This window comes from Uranotaenia lowii, chromosome 1 (genome assembly GCF_029784155.1).
Source record: "Uranotaenia lowii strain MFRU-FL chromosome 1, ASM2978415v1, whole genome shotgun sequence".
NCBI classification, from domain to species: domain Eukaryota; kingdom Metazoa; phylum Arthropoda; class Insecta; order Diptera; family Culicidae; genus Uranotaenia; species Uranotaenia lowii.
This window is the reverse complement of record NC_073691.1, coordinates 141,141,439-141,161,775: the sequence shown is the minus strand read 5'-3', so window position 1 is coordinate 141,161,775 and position 20,337 is coordinate 141,141,439. Positions and strand designations below refer to the sequence as shown.

Here is a 20,337-nt window from a genome sequence, read left to right as displayed (position 1 = left end):
TAGGTGAATATTTTTTAATTTTAGTGTTTTGACAGCTAATTTGAAAGCTGGTTAACCGGATGAAAATAAGAATCGCATTATACTGCTTTGCATAGCCAATGAGTGTGATGATTTGAAACTTTCGCAAAAACATGTCATGAAATAATTAAAAGCTTCAGAAAGCAAATCCTACAATTTTACAATACTTTTCAATGGATTACGATTTTTTATTTCGAAATGGTTATAAATTTTTTCATAAAATACTTTGCTTTTTCTCATGCCGGCAAAAAATTAATCTTAAGAATAGGCAAAATCAATAATTTAAAACAAAATTCATTTCAAACTTATTTGAATTTCTTGTATATGCGAAAAGTTCTTCTTGCATACAAATTGTCATACAAAATTGAACACGTTCATTTAATGCATGTAACTAAAACAACTCGAATTGTCAATTGATATGACAAGTTTTTTTCTAAATAAGTGGATATTTACGTTTAACTAGTAATTTTAGTAAATTTTGTGCTTTAATTTAATATTTTCCACTCAGAATTTTCATATTTTTTTGCACTCAATGTTGATTTTTAATAATTAATTCAATAATTCAAAGACACTCAATTTATCCATAAGTTTATTTTTTCTACCGTCCAATCTTAAAAATGAAGTTTTGAAATTATTAAACTCGTTGAAAAAACTTATGTATGTACGAAATTCGGGCAATTTGCATTGTCTGAAAAGTGTCAAAGTCAACTCAACTGCATTGGCTTTGAGAGACTACTTTTTTATTAGATTTATTTCGAAATCCTTTATCCCGACCATTTACTCAACATTTTATGCAAAGAATCTGAAATTTGTTCTGAAAAAATCTGTTTTTCTAATTTCGTGACGGCAAATCTAAAAGAATTTTATTCCATGTCAACAGCGATCCCCTTGATATTGTTGGTAATATTGTCAGAATATTGTACAGGAGGAAAACTTCGACCCTTAATCCCAACAACTAGAAGTCGAAGGTTGGAAGACCCGAAATATTACTTACTTTTCTCAGGAATTCGAATCTGCCAGCTTTATTTGGCCCTTATCATCCAGAAAAATAAACAGTCATAGCTTTGTGAAACTTAATTTGATTCAAAACAGTTTTTCAGCCGTAAAACTCTTGGGAAGCATTTCTTTGTGATGTGATTGTTTCCTGAAGATTGATGAAATGCTACAGAGATTACATTAAATACAAAGAAACCAACTTATATGTAAAAGATATTTAAATCAATAAGTTTTTCAAAAAAAATTCTTATACAAAATTGTATATCATGAGCATAAATCAGTCGAACGATCTGAAACTTTGGGCGTAATTGTTTCCATTTTCAAGTTTTAAATTGAGATTCATTATGTAAAAATCGATCGACTTCCAAGTGAGTCCTAAAACATTTGTTTTATAAAATCGCATCTTCTTCATAGGGGTAAAAGGAAGCAAAACAGATCACGTTCTGTAATCTTTTCACCTGTTAATAGACACTTAAAAATTAAGCATTAAATACCTTTCAGTTCATTCTATGGGATTTTAAAGACATAAAATCTGATGTTGGTAGGACATATATCTAAAGAAAAAGGCTCAACACCGAGCAAATTAGGTTAAATAACACTCCACTCAAATGGCTTCGGGTAAATTAAGAGGTGGATTTAAGTTTCTAAGCAAACTTCACGTGTGATAAATGCTATTCTAGACACTCAAACCGGCGGCTTTGTGTTTTTTAGGCCGAATTGGAATTGGAAAGTGCATTGGACGGTTTATATGGAAGACCCCCCCCCCCCCCCTTATAAGGGGCCATCTAAAATCTAGATTGCATTTGAACTAGAAGTTCTTATAATAAGCTTCCGTAACAAATATCAGCCTATTCGACCTCATGGTGACTGATTTTTAGAATGTGCAACCATTGGAAAAAAATCGGACAACATTATGCACGACACAAAATTTGCCTGTGCAACTATTGGGCACAGACAAGCTGTTTTAAATGATTTTTTAAATTTTTATGTCTCTTTTTTAAAACACATGAACTTTTGGATCTTGTTGACCAACCCTGTATGAGTGCATCGACAAAAAAAAATCGAGTGAATTTGGTTGAAATGACTAAAATACAGCATAAACACCAAAATCATGTGCTTAGCTGTGCAACGATTGGCAAATCACCCTAGTTGGAATTTGTTGAGCTGCTCGAGTCAGATATTTTCATTCATATTCGTCAGGCTTTTGATTGGAATTTCAATACCCTTTCGATTTCGTTCACCCTTTGAAGGGATAAAGCGCCCCACGAAATCAATTCGACATGCGTTCAACATATGTCAGAAACCACACGTTGTTGAGCATTCGAATTTAAATCATATTTAAACAGTGACAGTGCAACTATTAGAACAGGAATCACCAGCATCCATCAGTTATCTGTCGGTTTCGGAACAACATATGCCAAGTTTGGATCGTTGAATCGAGTACTTTGAACAGTCTGAGACTCGTCAATGGATGCAGGGAGAGTAAGAATAAAAAAAATACCAACACCCAAATCTGATCATCATTGATCATCTTCCATTAGCTTATGCATGGCACAACATCGTCGGCTGGCAGCATGAATATTTATGCACGAGGTCGTTTCAAATCGAATCGACAACAAAACAGAGCGTTGAATTGGATTACCTCCTGTGAACTCGAAAGGTCAGACAGCCCCCAGTTCAGCATTTCGATTTTGAGGGCCGAAGTGGCGAGAAGCAGAAACCCATTCGACACAGCTGTCTGGCGCACGTCATGTCGGTCGCTTCTTTTGATCGACACAAAAAAAACGCCCAAAGATCGTTCACCCGGTTTCTTGAGATTCGCTTTCGATCTCAGCTGTTTCGCTCATACCTTGGAGCATAAACATATGATGAGTGATTTGTCGCGTTCCGCGCTTGATGCTGTTGAAAAAATTGCCATCGTCATCGACGGCAGTTCATCTTCCGCAATAACACTCAAAAACTGGATGATCGTGTTCAGCTCTAAGGGTTTTTACAGCATCGGTGGGATAGGTACATATGCTCGTTCATTACAACATTCCACAACCACACTGAAGGTATCTAGGAAAGTAACCGGAAACAAACGAGATCGATCATCAATTTTCTCTGTTACTTATGTAGTTAAAAATTTGAAAAAAAATCTGCCCTCAATCTTGTTTCAAGTACCCTTCAAACATAAAAATATCTTATGACATGACCAGACTTGTAAACCATCGACATTTTCTCTGACAGTCGCACAGCCTGCTTTTATCAGTTTCATTGTTCGTGCCATCAAACGAATGCGACCGAAAACTTGCCGAACAGTCGACTACCATCAAACGAAACGACATTCATTCTTCTTTGTGTGATTGTCGAACGAAATTTCGTGTCTTGGTACACGAGAGGGATAATATGATGGTCAAACGACCATCATTCCCGACAGTTTACGACATCGCCTATCTCTTTCACGCAGCAGAACTTACAGACTCAATAAGCAAATGCAATCTTTTCTATGCACTCCCTCCTGTTGAAAAAAAAAAATCGCCACTCTGCAGCGCCGGGTGATGTTTGGATGTGTTGGTCGAACAATGTGGAACGATTATCTCGATTATCTACACAAGAGGGTTGAAAGTCAAACGACTAACCACAAAAAAGATCAAAATTTCATTTGACATTTTTTTGCTCTCCGATCAAACGATTGCGCTCTCCACGATTGTCACGAACGATGTGTGATGGTAGTCTCTGGAAAAATTCAAACGATGGTGACCACTTACAAGCCTGGACATGACATCAAATATAAACACAGTTTCAATATCGTTAAAAACAACCTTTTAATCTATAGCTTAAATAATTCCATCTGACGAGTTAACCCAAGTGGTAAGGTTACGGAGAGGTAACTCAGAGGACTCGAGTTCGATTCCAGTTCGTTTCGATTCGTGATCAATTTTTTGGTTTGTTGCATCATACGGCAAGCCGCCCCAGTAAACATGAATCGGCAGAAAGGTAACTTAAATCGCCAGAGGGATCGTAACGATCTTTCTGGCGATTTTGCATCATCACATCGGCAGAGAGGAACACACCATACGCGTGCCTTGGGTGAGTGCCACGAAATAATCTAAGACACGCCCTCCAGAGAAACACACGAAAACAATGCGAATCGTGTTTGTATGTTTCCCTTCGAGACGCGTGTTTGCCTGCCTGAGAAGTCGACTGCACCGTACGAGTGTACGATTCAAACTGATTTCGCATGTACGCATTCGCATTCGTTGCCTCTATGTATCTCGGCAGGACAAACCGAATGAGAATATTTGCGTTCTTGAAGTTTCGCCGAAGTTAACCGTTTCATTCTAAGTTCGGTGACTCAACTCTCAATTTTGTACATGCTCTGTCGATTTTTGAGAGGACGCGCTTCGTGCGTTACCAGGAGTATGAAACGTTACACGATTTCTCTATGTATTGTGTGACCAACTTATGTGATATGAGATGTTTTTCACACGGCTGCTACAACGTTGCATCCGGGTGTGCGTAGCATAGCAACAGAAAAATAATTAATGAGTGTGTGTTTATTGTTTGTATTCTACGAACGGGCATCGGACGGGCATCGTGCGTTACCAGGAGTATGAAACGTTACACGATTTCTCTATGTATTGTGTGACCAACTTATGTGATATGAGATGTTTTTCACACGGCTGCTACAACGTTGCATCCGGGTGTGCGTAACATAGCAACAGAAAAATAATTAATGAGTGTGTGTTTATTGTTTGTATTCTACGAACACACATATTTCATTTCGTTGTTGCTTGATTTTGATGGATGATACGACTCACTGTTTGGTGCAAAGTTCATCGATCATGAGTGGAAAACAAGAAGGAAATCGCACCGACCGAGACTCTCCAGTAAACATGAATCGGCAGAGAGGTAACTCAAATCGACAGAGGGATCGTATCGATCTTTTTAGCGATTTTGCATCATCTAATCGGCACGGTGGAGCACACCATACGCGTGCCTTGGGTGAGTGCCACGAAATAATCTAAGACACGCCCTCCAGAGAAACACACGAACACAATCCGAATCGTACACACCAAAAAATTTGTAAAATTAAATGAGACAGAAACGCTTGGAGACCTATTTTTTTCTTGATGTAATGATATATTGATTTAATTTTACATCACTTTAAATCTAAATCACACATACTTTGAAAAACAGTACACGTCAGATTCAATCTGTTCTTGTTTATAATTTGCCTTGAGCATAGAATTACTTTTTCTCAGTTAAACGGAATTGAAATTTGAATATCTACGCTACTCGAAAAATAGCGCACAGAAAAGATAAACGTTTTTTTACACGATTTTGTTTGTTTGCCGGTGCATTTGCTTCTTGCGTGGAGTTTATTTGATACCGTCAACACCCCGGAGCGTTAGCGCATCCGGAAATCTTTAAGGTTATGTTATGTTGCCAAGTCAATGCAGCTCAAGAAAGGTTAGTAGATCAAGCTTGTTTAGCATAATTTATTTTCGATCTCTGGAAATAAAATTTCTTTCTTGTGTATCACAGCAACTGGCACCGGACTTCCATAATCACGTACGAGAATCCGGAAGAATTCATCAAAGCCTTTATACGGCGGTTTTTTTTTGTCACAGGAAGATTTCATGACTGCGCTGGTGACGGTTTAATGTTTTTGGCAGGATAATAATAAGCGCATTTACAAAATCTTAACCAAGTACGTTATATTCTGAACACCGCGTAAACACGATTTTATTCTAGAATAGTGATTCTTGTTGTATGCTTTCAGAACTTCTTCGAATTATTCGGATCCAGCATGTATCATATGCAATTATTTGAGGTGTTCGTGTTTTCCTGGGAATGTTCCTCTAGGTCACCTATTGAGTTACAAGAACAAGACGTACAATTGCATTACCTGGCCGTAATCAAAACGATTAACAAGTCAGAGTGAGTCAAGTGAGTATTTACCGACATTGTGCTATGTTCAAAAAGCGATCCTTTATCCAGTATGTAAAGTTTAAAAAAAAGAGATATAGCATTGAATAAGTTTACTCACTAAATTATTGCAAATTAGTTATAAAATGGAATGAAAACGCCTGGTTATATAGATTTAGGTTCACGATAAATATTTGATTAGTAATCGATTAGTATTCAGTAATATTTACTTGTAAATATGGTTTTTTAAATCATGGATATATAAATGAAGATTTTTTTTTTGGAAAGTTTTTCTGCCAAAGGTATACCAGTAAGCAAAACCGAATAAGTCGCAAATTTATGAGGCGAATCTTTTCGCGATATCTAAACAACAATTGACGAATTTAAAAAAAAAAAAAACATTATTTGTAACTGTTCCTGTTTCATTGTAAAGCAAAATGTTGTTTAGTGAATACGAACAGAACAGAAGTACAGGTCCTCAAAAGTTGTTATAGGCTATGTCATGGGAAGGAAATTTTAGTATCGAATCACAGTGAAATTTTAAATGCAAGAAATCACACAATTAATTGCTGATTTTTTTTATGTAGAAAATGAAGCGATAACCTATTTTTCAAATTCCTGACAAAAAAAGTACCGTTTTATTTTCTACATAAAGAAATTCAGCAATCAATTAATTTTGTTTTTGCATTCTAAAATATCAGCAAACAGTCTCGTTTGAACTACGGTACGTTGCACATCGTGTGTGTGAGCTGAATCGAAATCTAATTTATTTTTCTTCTCTCCTTCCACACGCTATTGTCGAGCGGTGCAATGACCCACAACGATACACCAAGGTCATCGAAAAATGAAGTTCGAGTGCGGAAATATCACGAAAATTATGCTGGGCCATATCTCGTTATGGCTGAAACAAATGTCGGAAATATATCTGCTGCGAAGATTGCTAAAAGTCTGGTGAAGAAATTTGGTGACGATTTTATACGTGCTATGCCGGTTTCTAAAACCAAAATGAAAATTTTGATGCGATCGAGGGATGCTGCTAATGAAATAGCAGGCATCGGTACCTCAAATGAAGTGCGTTTTTTTATCCCCCAACGGCTGGTGGAGTGCCTTGGGGTAGCCTATATTGAGCCGGATATTTGTGATGAAGAATTGAAGTTTGCTAATGCGTACGATAAACGCAAGTCGAATCAAGTTGATAACCCGGAGATAGTTCATGCTCGTCGTGTGCTTAGAAAATTAGCTGATGATAAAGAGGAAGCCCTGTTTACGGTGATTTTTACTTTCGCTGGGCAGAGTTTACCTACTCACATCGAGTTGAATAGAGTGCTTTATTCTGTTAAGCAGTACATTTATCCTGTCCGCCAGTGTGGAAACTGCTGGCGCTTGGGACATGATAAAAAAGGATGCAAGAGTGCTAAACGCTGTAACCAATGCTTGGAGCAAGTGGGCGGCGAAGATCATGCATGTGAAAATAGTGAGCCCCAGTGCGTTAACTGTTTGGGCTCCCATCGGGCCAATGATCACAAGCTTTGTCCGAAAATAATTCAAAAAAAGAAAACCGATAAAGAGCGGCGCGACACTTTTTCACAAGGACGTGTCGATTGGTTTTGTGGAACAACTTCAAATGAATCATCAAACTCACTAACTATCATCTCCCAACCAACAACAAAATCCACCGTGGCAGTTGCTTGCCAAACAAGTAATGTTGACAAGAATGGGTCTAATCCTTCCAGCAAACGTCGTCATAATGTCGATTCGGACGATGAGCTTCCCCAACTTGAAGTTAACATTTCTGACGGGGTTTGCGATTCGATCCGATCGACGATTGAATCTACTGAGGTCATCGATATCGTTGCAGAGGCTCTGGAAGTTCCTGAGGAAGATGTTGAAACTCGACAAAAAATTCAACAAATGGTTTTGGAGAGAATTTCGGATGTTGTAAGTGATAAAATGAAAGGATATTTTGCTAATCTCAGATTATGAAAAACACCACACCGAGCACTTTAACAGCCACCGTTCCTCTGCAATGTCTACAATGGAATTGTAGAGGGATAAATAGTAAACGCTCATCTTTAATCCAGCTCATAAATACACACAATATCAATATTTCGCTTTTGAGTGAAACACATCTCGACAATCACACAAACTTTAGTCTACCGCAGCACACCATTTTTCGTAAAGATCACAGACGAAACTCGATGGGCGTAGCCATCGCGATTCGTTCAGAACTGAATCCCGTAGCATTTCCTATTGCACTGTCAGCGGATATTCAAGCCGTTGCCTGCCAGATCAAATACATCTCCGGGTTGATCACTATTGTATCTGTGTACATACACCCGCAAGCCAACATATCGCAGACTCAGTTTGATAATTTTTTATCAACCGTTCCGAAACCGTGCATCATTGGAGGAGACTTTAACGCAAAACATCACCTATGGGGAAGCGATCATGGAAACACACGTGGAGACCGTCTTCATCAAGCCATCGAAACATCTCATCTCGTCATTCTCAACAATGGTCAGCCAACTAGGTTTGATGTAAACCGGTCGTGGGGCGCAATTGATATCACGCTGGTTTCTTCGAGCCTTAGTTTGTGCTTCGACTGGGAGGTTTTGGATTCACCAAATGGAAGCGATCATTTTCCGATAGTTTTTCATTCGAGTACTACATGCGCGATGAAATTCTACTCTGGAATCAATGTTCGGAAAATCGACTGGGAACGTTTTACCGGAAGCCTCGAGGAATCATTCGTCGAAAATGGAGAACCGGATAGCTTTGATGTCTTCTTTGAGCTGATTTGGCAAGCACTGCGCAGATCCTGTCCATCAGTAAACTCGAACCACACTCGCCGAATACCGCAACCCTATTGGGACGAAGAGCTAACAGAAGCGAAGAAAGCCACCAGAGTTGCTTTCCGCGCTTGGAAACGAGAGCTGTCAACCGAAGCTTACGAAGGGTACGCTAATACAGAACGAAGGTTCAGAAATTTGGTACGCGAGAAGAAGAGGAAAAGTTGGCAACATTTTTGTGATAGTTGTGATAGTTCTACGTCCCTCACAACCTTATGGAGGATGGCTAGAAGATTCAAAGGGCGCGGAGAGCCATCAAAAAACCTTAGAATTTCGGACAATTTGGCCAACGATGTTTTGGACAAGTTGGCTCCCTCATCTGCCAAAAATCCACCCCCGGCTTTTCTACAATGTTCGTGTTGCCCTCAAACTGGTTTACCATTCTCAGTATCGGATATTCAAGCAGTTTTAAAAATCGGTAAAGATTCGGCTCCTGGTTTGGATGGTGTTCCATATTCCGTCATAAATCATCTCCCATGGGCGGCGCTTAGTCAGTTGCGAAAAATCTATTGCCAAATTTTTGCTTCAGGAAGAATTCCGGAAAGCTGGAAAACCTTTAAAATTGTACCGATTCCTAAAAGTGGTCATGATCCGATTTCTCCTTCTGCTGTTCGCCCAATCGCGTTAGCTTCATGTTTTCGCAAAGTGTATGAACTCATAATCAAAGATCGACTAGAACATTTCATCGAAAACAACAACTTATTCCCTTCAGCTATCAACGGTTTTAGGAAAGGACGAGGAACAATGGATGCGTTGTTTCCCCTGATTAATGAAGCTTCTTTAGCTTTGAAAAGAAGAGAGCATGTGGTGATATGTAGCCTCGATATCAAAGCCGCCTACGACAACGTGGAAATTAATGTTCTGGTCCGCGAATTACGCTCATTAACAGTCCCTGAATGCCTAGTAAGAAGTATCTTCCATCTTTTTGAAGAAAGGAATTTGTGCATTTCAAATGGATTAGATTCAATATCTAGGACAACGTGGAAAGGCCTTCCTCAGGGATCTCCACTAAGTCCGTTATGCTTTAATGTTGTGATCAGTGGATTGATCAACAGTGTCCCTCCTGATGTGATAACCGTAAATTACGCCGATGACACAACAATTGCTGTAAGAGGAACCTCGCTGGAGCATAGTTGCGAATCTCTCCAAAGGGCAGTGGATATAGTTGTGGAAAATATTTTCGACCTTGGGTTAGAACTTTCGCCCACGAAATGTAAGTGCCTTCTGATCTCGACACAACAATGCGATAATCCCCCAGAAATAAATATCGGCGGTTGCACTTTGGAATACGTCAGATCCCTGAGGTTACTCGGCATGTACCTCACACGAAATCTGTCGTGGTCGTGTCATATTAGAGAGGTACAAAAACGTACGGCTCCGTATCTTAACTTTCTACGAAGCATATCGGGCCAGTCATGGGGAGCACATCCAGCAGCAATGTTAGCTATTTTCAAGTCATGTGTGAGATCAATATTGGAATACGGTTCCATATTTATGACGGAGTTAACACAAAAAGAAGCCATCGTTTTGGATAGACTACAATGGGCAGGAATTCGAATCTGTTTGGGCTCCACAAAAACCACCCACACAGGTTCACTCGAAGTGATGGCTGGTATTATTCCGCTGCAACAAAGAAGAGAACTTGCTGTCATGCGTTTTGTAAATAAAAGAGCGTCACTTTCTTCTTGGCATGGTCAATACTCCAGACCGATCTTGGAAGGTGGCTTAGTGGCTACGGGAATACACCGCGCCATAAGAATGCTTAACGAATTTATTCCACTTGAACAGCCTCTAAATAATCTCCCATGCTACATGGTCAACCGTGAAGTTGTAAGAACAATAATATCCATTGATCTCACTGTTAAACGGTTATGTTCAGAACACCAGAACTCATCGGCAGCTGATTTGGTTTCAAACTATCTCTTGGAAGTGTATGCCAACGCGAAAATCTTGGCAACTGACGGGTCGAAAGATATACACGGCACAGGTTATGCTGTGGTAAATAGTTTTGGAGCGCCTGCAGAAGGGATCAAACTCGACAGTAAAGCATCAGTTTATATGGCAGAGCTTCTAGCAATCAGGCATGCTGCGAAAATGATCGTAAGCCTTCCTGTTGCTCAGTATATTATTCTAACCGATAGTTTGAGTTGTCTCACGAGCCTTCAAAAAATCAACATCAATCAAAAATATCCCGTTGCTTGGTACGATATAAAAGCTTCCATTCTTGAAGGACAAAGAATGGGGCACGAGATCCATCTGATATGGGTTCCGTCTCACAGAGGTATTCCAATGAACGAGTTGGCAGATCAAGAGGCGAAAAGTGCGTGCATCAATGGTGGTACAGCAGATTATATTTTAACATCATTCGACATCCAGTTTCCGATTCGGCGTACAACAGTGCACAAATGGCAAGCAAAGTGGAATGCAGGAACTAAAGGACGTTTCTGTCACAGCATCATCTCTAACGTTTCGCTCCAACCATGGTTTAGTAGCTTGGATCTCAACCGCAGACAAATTGTAATCCTTTCCAAATTAATATCAAATCATTCACGGCTCCCTGCTCATCTGACTAGAAATGGTATCCTATTGGACGCGACGTGCAGTTGTGGCGAATCCATCGCAGATCCTGATCACATTATCTTCGCATGCAGCAGATTTGAAAATCTTCGTAGACCTATTTGGCGAATTTTAATGAAAAAAGGAATTCCACCCGATATTCATTTGATACTAAAAAAGAAAGACATTGAATTATATAAAACGATAGCTAATTTTGTAATTGAATGTAAAATAGACATGTAAGTAGAAGAGTAATTAACACTTGGCCGGTTATGTTATAGAGGTAAAGCCAATAAAAAAATTAAAAAAAAAAAAAAAAAAAAAAAAAAATATCAGCAAACAAAAGTGAGCCACAAACATCACAAAAACTTACCCTCAGGTTAGCGGATCACATGAGACATTTACCACCAAAGTAGGTTGAACCATGTTCTCCGCTGCTTCTTCGGATTGTTGTAAAAATTCCGGATGGCGTAACTCGACAACTTGCGAAAATGATCTGCTATTACTTGGCATCTAATCCATCGATATTTGCAGAATTGAAGTTGTGGCATCCTGATTTTGAAAAAAAAAATCGTTTGTAACTTGTAACCAACAAAAATCAGTTTGAATGTAGAATTATTATCATAATATTTACTATTATAACACGGCTACATAAACAGCAGCAAATGGATGGCCAGACGGGTGTCTCGAAAAGCCCGTAATAGTTCGCCAATTTTCGCAGCTCTTTGTTACCACTTATCATCCTTCCTGCAGCTAGTTTGGGCTTCTGAAATAATACAAAATAAATACTTTAAATGAATGAGATTAAAGCAAAGACATGATCCTTACATGATTGTCTTTTTGCAGCTCCAAATACAAATAAATTGAAGAATATTTTATTTTGGAAACTGCCACTTTCATCCACTATGTTTAGATTTTTACAGCCGCCTTCTCTCTAAGCATAGTGGAGCAGAAAATATGCCAATTTGGACAAAATGTTTTTATTGATTCTTCCAAAATTATGAAAAAAAAAAAATGAAACAGCTCATAATACTATTGATAATAATTGACGTAGGTAATTAATAACAACTCATAAAAAGAATTCAAAGAAAAAAAATATTGAAAGAATGTTTCACAACATCACAATTAAAAACCCTTAAAATCTCTTCGTGTTTGAACGACTGTGCGGCAAATAGTTGACGGCGGCAAATAGTTGACAGCGGCGACTAATTTCTATCTATATTCAGGCGTTTATCATTACCAGTTGAAAATGGGAAAGAGAAATTTGAAATGATTCTAGGAAAAAAAAATATTTGAAAACTATATCGAATTTCAGTTTGTCATACAAATTTAAATTAGTAAAAATGAAACTGACCTAAAGTAATATAAATTAAGCAAAAATTATTATGAAAAATTTGAATTTTTGTACTTTCTAACGACACACACAGAGTTTCGAATTATAGGAAAGCAGATAACAGAAGGAACATTATAAGTTATCACAAATGATAAATTCATGAACATAACATATGTATATTGATACATAACCAAATACTAAAATATTTAACATTGTAATAAATTTAATTAAAAATGAGAACAGCGTTTATGTTTTGATACATCGAAGATGACATTTCCAAACTATTGCTTTCAAGAGAAGTTCAAAATTGATTAAAGAGAATTTACTTTAAGAGGAACCCATTTTCAAGGACATAAATTTCAGCTGAATTCGCCGTTTGTAGGAACACTTCTTATCTAGCGGAAACCCACTAGAACTCATTAAATTTCCAAAAATTAGAAACTAAAACAATTACATTGCATTTTGTTAAATTTTAGTGACGTAAGATTCCGGAGCGATGAATGTTTAGAGAATTAAATTGTCTTGGACAAAAATTTTGGTAAATTTTTACAGATTGCAAAAACACTGGTTCAGGAAAGGGGTGTCGCTTTAAGCCTACCCATTTCTTGAACCAGTATTTTTGCAAACTCTGAATTTTTACCAACATTTTTGTCCGAGACAATTTGTTTCTCTAAAATTTTTCTCTCCGAAAGCTTGCATCACTAAAATTTCACCAAAAGCAATGTAATTTCTGCAACGATGTAAATTTATGTCAAAAACGATGCTTCATTTTTGTGCGTCCAATTCGGCATAACTTTACATCTTCAATGTTATAATATTATGTCGAATATGTCACTAAATTCGTGTCTAAGACTTTATGGCTTCAAGCGTTTCTGTCTTCTCCAGTGTAATTTTATGTCAAAAGTGATGCTTCAATTTTGTGCATCCAATTTGACATAAATTTACACCAAAAAATTAATAGTGTGTATGTTTCCCTTCGAGACGCGTGTTTGTCTGCCTGAGAATTCGATTGCTACGATTGAAAGCACACATTTAAAAAAAAACACGAGGATAAAATGCGAGCACGCCGTACGAGTGTACGATTCGAACTTGTTTCGCATGTACGCATTCGTATTCGTTGCCTCTAGGTATCTCGGCAAGACAAACGGAATGAGAATATATTTGCGTTCTTGGAGTGGCGCCTAAATTAACCGTTTTATTCTAAGTTCGGTGACTACCTAGCTTGGACAATTTAAGGGAGGGAAATGATACACTTTCTTCAGTCGATAACCCACTGAGGATGTTAGCAAGTAGCTAGTGAAATACTAGTATTTGGGTCTTTCAAATACTGTTAACGCTGAACCACCCTAAAAGTAGTGTTATGAAGATCGATAGTATACTGTACCTAGTTTTATAGCAGCATTCTAGATGAGCTTTTCTTTTGTTCAGTCAATCTGATTGTTTGATAGATAGTAGTAGAAGAGAGAGTCTACACACCCTAGCTCTCTTAGGTAGATTATTTTGAGACTCTAATAAATCTGCCTCTTGGCTCTTAACCACCGCACGAGACGGTCGTTTTACTGCAGCCCGCGTGTTACAGTTTTCTTGTATCCGAGCCCGTCTAAGTCCGTGAACGTGTCCCAAGTGTCCGTCGTGCCTTTTCTGTGGCCACCTCACTAGCCCCTCGAGCTAGTCGAGGAATTGAACAATTCATAGTGGTCCTTCGAACCGGATGTGATCTAGTTGTCCGGAAGTACAGTTTGTGCTAGTGAAGTGACCTCAGAAAACGCGGAACTTGGACGTTCACCCGCGAAAAACAATTGGAACGATTGTCCGATCACAAAATGATGGACTTGTGAACAACGTGTTCTAAACAATGGAACATTGTGTCTGTGGAACAATTGTGGCTTGTTCCTTGAAAAATTGCGAACAATTTGTGCGATCAATGTGATCCGAATAAAATCTAAGCTGATAAATGGAACAATAAGTGCAAAAAAAACAAAACCCGATCCTAGTGCATGAACATTGAGCGATCGGTAGAAATAAGTGAAATTGGAACTTCAACCCTCGATCACACGTGCATGAACGATCGAGTTGTGCGAAACAGTTCCATAGGAAAAAGTGCAACAAAAGAACGAAAGCGGTTTGCATGGTGCAGTAGAGTGGATGACGTACTGTGCAGGTCGTAAGAGCTCGAGAGAATTCGCCATTTTGATGCCAGTTTGATCCCCCACGAGGCTGGATTGCTGGACATGTATGTATGCTATGCCTGCAAGTTTTAACATTTTTCAGGGTCGGTCATTTACTGGTGGAATCGTTAATTGGAAGTCAGGTAAGATCGTGCAAGTGGGTGCGTTGTTTCCGGAAGTTTAGTTGCAAATTGAATATTTGAGCATTTTTCCTTTTTCGCAATGGCGGCAGAAAAGAAGATCCAGGTGATGTCCTATTATCGTATGATAGACTCCATTGAGTCACGAGCGGAAAAATTGCTTTTGTTTGTGCGTTCGTTTGATACCGAGAAGCAAGAAAGTTCACTTCTCGAAGACAAGCTTGAGTCGATTGACCAGATGCGTTCTTTATTGCATGAAACTGAGGTAAAATTATATGGGGTAATTAAGGAGGATGAGGTTGGGTCCCTGCAGATGACGATTGAGAAGATAGAAGATTTGTTTGATGACATCCGTCACCGAGTTCGAAAGATTATCCGAGAAATCGATCCTCCCAAGCCGATAAGTGCCCCAGCAGCGGTCAATTCAACACAACACTCCCATACAAAATTGCCAGATATTCCTTTTCCCCGATTCAATGGCCAATTGGAAGAATGGCTGACATTTAAATCCCAATTCAATTCGTTGATTAAGCGTCGTGAGAGTTTGTCAGAAAGTGAGAAGCTATTTTACCTGAAGGCTGCCATCCAAGATGGTTCAGCCCGTCATGTCCAGTCCTCCGAAGATAATTTCTCATCACTCTGGAAGGCATTGTGTTCGGAGTTTGAGAATAAGCGGTTGTTGGTAGATAGGCATATTGCTCAGCTGTTTCATCTGAAACCTTTAGTTCGTGAGTCTGGATCCGCATTACGAACTTTACTGAGTGACGTTACCCGTAACATTAGAGCGTTGGCGAATCTTGAGCTAAAATTAAAACCTTTATCTGAACAGTTCTTGGTTTTTCTGGTATGCGCGCGATTGGACAACCGCACCAGAAAGGATTTCGAGCTTCAGTTTACTGATCATTCGTTGCCATCTTGGGAGAAACTTCTCGAGTACCTACAGTCTAGATGTAGATGCCTAGAGAGCATTGACCAGGATAAACAAGAGGTTCAAAGCTCAAGCTTTCGAGGAAGATTCGGGCACAATGAGCGAAGTGGGTCACACTCATCTAAGGTTTTAGCAATCAATACCGGCAGGTCATATGGTAACCCTGTTTGTTTTGCATGTAAGGGGAATCATTATTTGAGCAACTGCGAAGACTATCTGAAGCTACAATTACGCGATCGTATCTCGAAGGTGCGCAGTCTTGGATTGTGCATGAACTGTTTCAGTAACCGACACCATGTTAGAGACTGCAAGGGGAGCTCCTGCAAGAAATGTGGAGGCCGTCACCACACTACGTTGCATGATAACAATGCTAACCAGCCAACTCAACCAACACCTACCCCGCGTAGGACCCCTGAGATGCCTACAACGTCCTTAAATGCGCTAGTAGCTTCCGTTGCATGTACTAATTCGCAGCCAAAACAGTACATTCTCTATACCGCAGTTTGCATGATAGAAGACGAGTTTGGAAATTTGATCAGTTGTCGTGTTTTGCTCGATAGTGGGTCGATGCATAATTTAATATCCACGCGTGTGGTAAACGCGTTGCGCTTGCGAAAGACGAAGGTGAACATGTCCGTTGAAGGTATTTCCGGTGCACCTAAGATGATTTCAAGTCAGGTCAGAGTAAAGATCCATTCCACCTACAAGTCAGACTTCACCTACAGCACAGAATGTTTGGTCATGAGCAAAATTACAGGAAACTTGCCAATCAATTCGTTCAATATTGATCCTGGGCAAATTCCGTCAGAGATAGTACTCGCAGATCCGTGGTTTAGTCAATCACGAAGAATTGATATGCTTCTTGGAATACAAGTGTTCCATGAAATGTTTACTGGGCAAACCCATACCATAATTGAAAATCCTCCTTGTTGGTGCGAAGAAACCGTTTTTGGTTGGGTAGTAGGTGGTGCTGTTGAAAGACCAGAAGTTGATCGAACGATCTCTAATGTCTGTAAGATCGTTACGAATGAGGCGTTGAGCGAGCAAATTAGTAGATTTTGGGAAGCCGAGTCCATTCATGAGCCTCGAATGTTGACTCAAGACGAAAGAGCCGCAGAGCAAAGTTTTTCCGATACTTGCTGCCGATTGGAAAATGGTCACTATGAAGTAGGTCTGCCATTGAGACCCAGTATAAAGGAATTAGGTGACAGTCAAACGATAGCTTTGCGTAGATTTCTACAGACAGAAAAAAGACTGATTCACGACCAAGATCTTTACGACCAGTACCGAGAATTCATGCATGATTATGAAACCCAGGGCCATATGATTAAATGTGACACCAATTGCTCAGAAGGATATTTTCTGCCACACCATGCGGTGCTGAACTTGGCAAGCACCACGACGAAGACGCGTGTCGTTTTTGATGCGTCTGCAGCAGCTTCAAGGGGAGGTTCCCTGAATGATCACCTTTACGTTGGCCCTACCATTCAGCCCAAGCTCGCCGAAATCGTGCTACGATTTCGGGTGCCCAAGATTGTATTTACGGCAGATATTACGCAGATGTTCAGGCAAATTAGGATCCGAGCAGAAGATCAGAAGTACCAACAGATATTTTGGCGTCGCCAGCCGAACGAATCTTTAGAGGTGTTCCACTTGACGACAGTAACGTATGGGACAGCCTGTGCGCCTTTTCTGGCTACAAGAACGCTTGAACAGCTTTGCATGGATGAGAAGGGGCGTTTCCCCTTAGCGTCGAAGGCGGGAACCGAAGATGTGTACATGGATGACATCTTGAGTGGAGCGGACACGTTAGAAGATGCCCTGAACCTGCAGACTCAATTCGTCGAAATGACCCAGGCCGGTGGGTTCAATCTCCACAAGTGGGCGTCGAATCATCCCGAATTATTGAGGCAAATTGATAGTACCGAGCACGAAAGAGCGTTTTTCGAAGATGAGAAAACCACAAGAACTTTGGGTTTAACCTGGCAACCCAGAAAGGACGTATTTTTGACCAAATTGCATGAAATTGAATTCCACTTGGGACAAACGACAAAGAGAACCATATATTCTGACATCGCCAAGCTTTACGACCCACTGGGACTGCTGGGTCCGTTGATTTTCGCTGCGAAAGTACGAATGCAGAAAATCTGGCAACTGAACGTAGACTGGGATGAAATATTGGCACGAAACGACGCTGAAATCTGGGAGGTTTTCCGCAACCAGTTGAAAGAGATGGGTGAAATAGTTGTTCCTCGTTGTGTTTTTCCCCATTCGAACCCGCAATCTGTTGAATTGCATGGATTTTGTGACGCCTCCAGTCTGGGATATGGAGCTTGCGTTTATGTTAGATCTTGTGATACGATCAACTGTAAAATTTCCCTCCTTACCTCAAAATCTCGAATCGCACCCTTAAAGAACGCTAAACTCACGATACCGCGCTTAGAGCTAAGCGGGGCGCTTGTACTTGCACGATTGATTTTCAATATAACGCACAACCTTAAGATTTCATTTTCCAGAATCATTCTCTGGTCCGATTCCACCACAGCACTTTCCTGGATCAAGACCGACCCTAGCCGACTCAAAACCTACGTAAGCAACCGAGTCATCGAGATACAAGAGTTGGCTAAAGGCATTGAGTGGAGATACGTGGGGACGCATGACAATCCAGCAGATATTATATCTCGAGGATTGTTACCTTCCGAGATACGAGATTGCGAAATCTGGTGGTCAGGCCCGAACTTTCTGTACCACGACGAAGAAGATTGGCCTAAAAGATTCCAGCACATCCCGACCGAGCAACTTCCGGAAACGAAAAACCCAACCATTAGCCTCACAGTTACTGACCCTCCTGCCATGTTTTACCTGTTTGCGACGGAGAACAACTTTAGAAAAATGCAACGAATAATGGGATTAGTTCTACGATACATCGACCACATACGACCCAAGAAAGACAGACAGCATCGGTACGGCGTTCTACGTATTCCAGAGCTACAACGAGCGACGGTTGCATTGGCCAGTATTGCGCAACAAGAAACATTCCCCAAGGAATTCAGCTGCCTCGACGCCGGAAAGGTAATTCACAGTAAAAGTAAACTAATCAGCTTATCTGTGTTTTTAGATCGATCAGAATATGTTCTGCGAGTGGGGGGTCGGATTCGTCACGCACAACTGCCCGAAAGTCAGAAGCATCCTATTATTCTGCCAGCCACGCACTGTTTCACTCACGCCGTGATTCGTGCGTATCACGTTGAGATGTTGCATGCTGCTCAACAGCTTCTACTTTGCGGATTACGCCATCAATTTTGGATTCTGCATGGCCGCAGTACGGTGCGAAGGGTTATTCGCCGGTGTGTCACTTGCATGAAAGCAAAACCGGTAGGAATGCAGCAGAAAATGGGTGACCTACCCTTTGCGCGATTGGAAGGTGTGCATGCATTCTACAACACTGGGGTAGATTTTGCCGGACCGATCTACCTGCGACAGCATAACAAGCGTGGGACTGTTTTGTACAAAGCATATGTGGCCGTCTTTGTATGCTTTGCTACACGTGCGATCCATCTAGAGCTAGTGGGCGATTTGACAGCGGATTCCTTCATCGCCGCACTACACCGATTTGTGTCCCGTCGGAGCAAGTGTGCCAGATTGTTCTCCGACAACGGTCTCAACTTTGTGGGCAGCCGCTCAAAGTTACGAGAGATGTACGACCTGTTTCAGTCCCAGCTCCTGAAAGATAAATTGAACGACTTTTGCTCCAAGTCAGCCATCGAATGGAACATGATCCCACCTAATGCCCCACACTTTGGCGGACTGTGGGAGGCCGGTATGCGCTCTGCCAAGTACCACCTCAAGCGCATCACTGGAACAGCGAACATGAACTTCGAAGAATACACGACGCTACAGAACCGCAACAAGTGGCATGTGCGGTACCCCGTGAAAGCTGGTCAACTGGTCATCATTCGAGAAGACAACATGCCGACAACAGCGTGGCGCCTCGGCAGAATTGAAACGGCTATTCCTGGACCCGATGGTTTGGTGCGCGTCGCAGATGTACGTGTTGCTGATGGGTCCAAAGGTACTAAGGTATTCCGACGTCCGATAGCCAAACTGTGCCTGCTGCCAATCGAGGACAACGAGGTAGAACCTGAAAACGACTCCGAAGACGGCAACGAGAATTCCGAAGTGAAAAAGTGATTGAAATTTTCTATTTCAATGAGGGCAGCATGTTAACGCTGAACCACCCTAAAAGTAGTGTTATGAAGATCGATAGTATACTGTACCTAGTTTTATAGCAGCATTCTAGATGAGCTTTTCTTTTGTTCAGTCAATCTGATTGTTTGATAGATAGTAGTAGAAGAGAGAGTCTACACACCCTAGCTCTCTTAGGTAGATTATTCTGAGACTCTAATAAATCTGCCTCTTGGCTCTTAACCACCGC

At 40.5% G+C, this 20,337-nt stretch overlaps 1 protein-coding gene across 1 annotated transcript; it reads left to right on the top strand.

Annotated features, from left to right (window-relative positions):
- The first annotated feature begins 15,056 nt into the window (after nt 1–15,056).
- Nucleotides 15,057–20,093, top strand: LOC129737983 (uncharacterized). The gene has a single exon (XM_055729156.1). The coding sequence runs from the start codon at nt 15,057–15,059 to the stop codon at nt 20,091–20,093; it is 5,037 nt and encodes a 1,678-aa protein (XP_055585131.1).
- The last annotated feature ends 244 nt before the right edge of the window (nt 20,094–20,337 follow it).

Bases quoted from the DNA above. Each gene is read 5' to 3' on its own strand.
- LOC129737983 (XM_055729156.1), top strand. From the start codon at position 15,057: ATGGCGGCAGAAAAGAAGATCCAGGTGATGTCCTATTATCGTATGATA.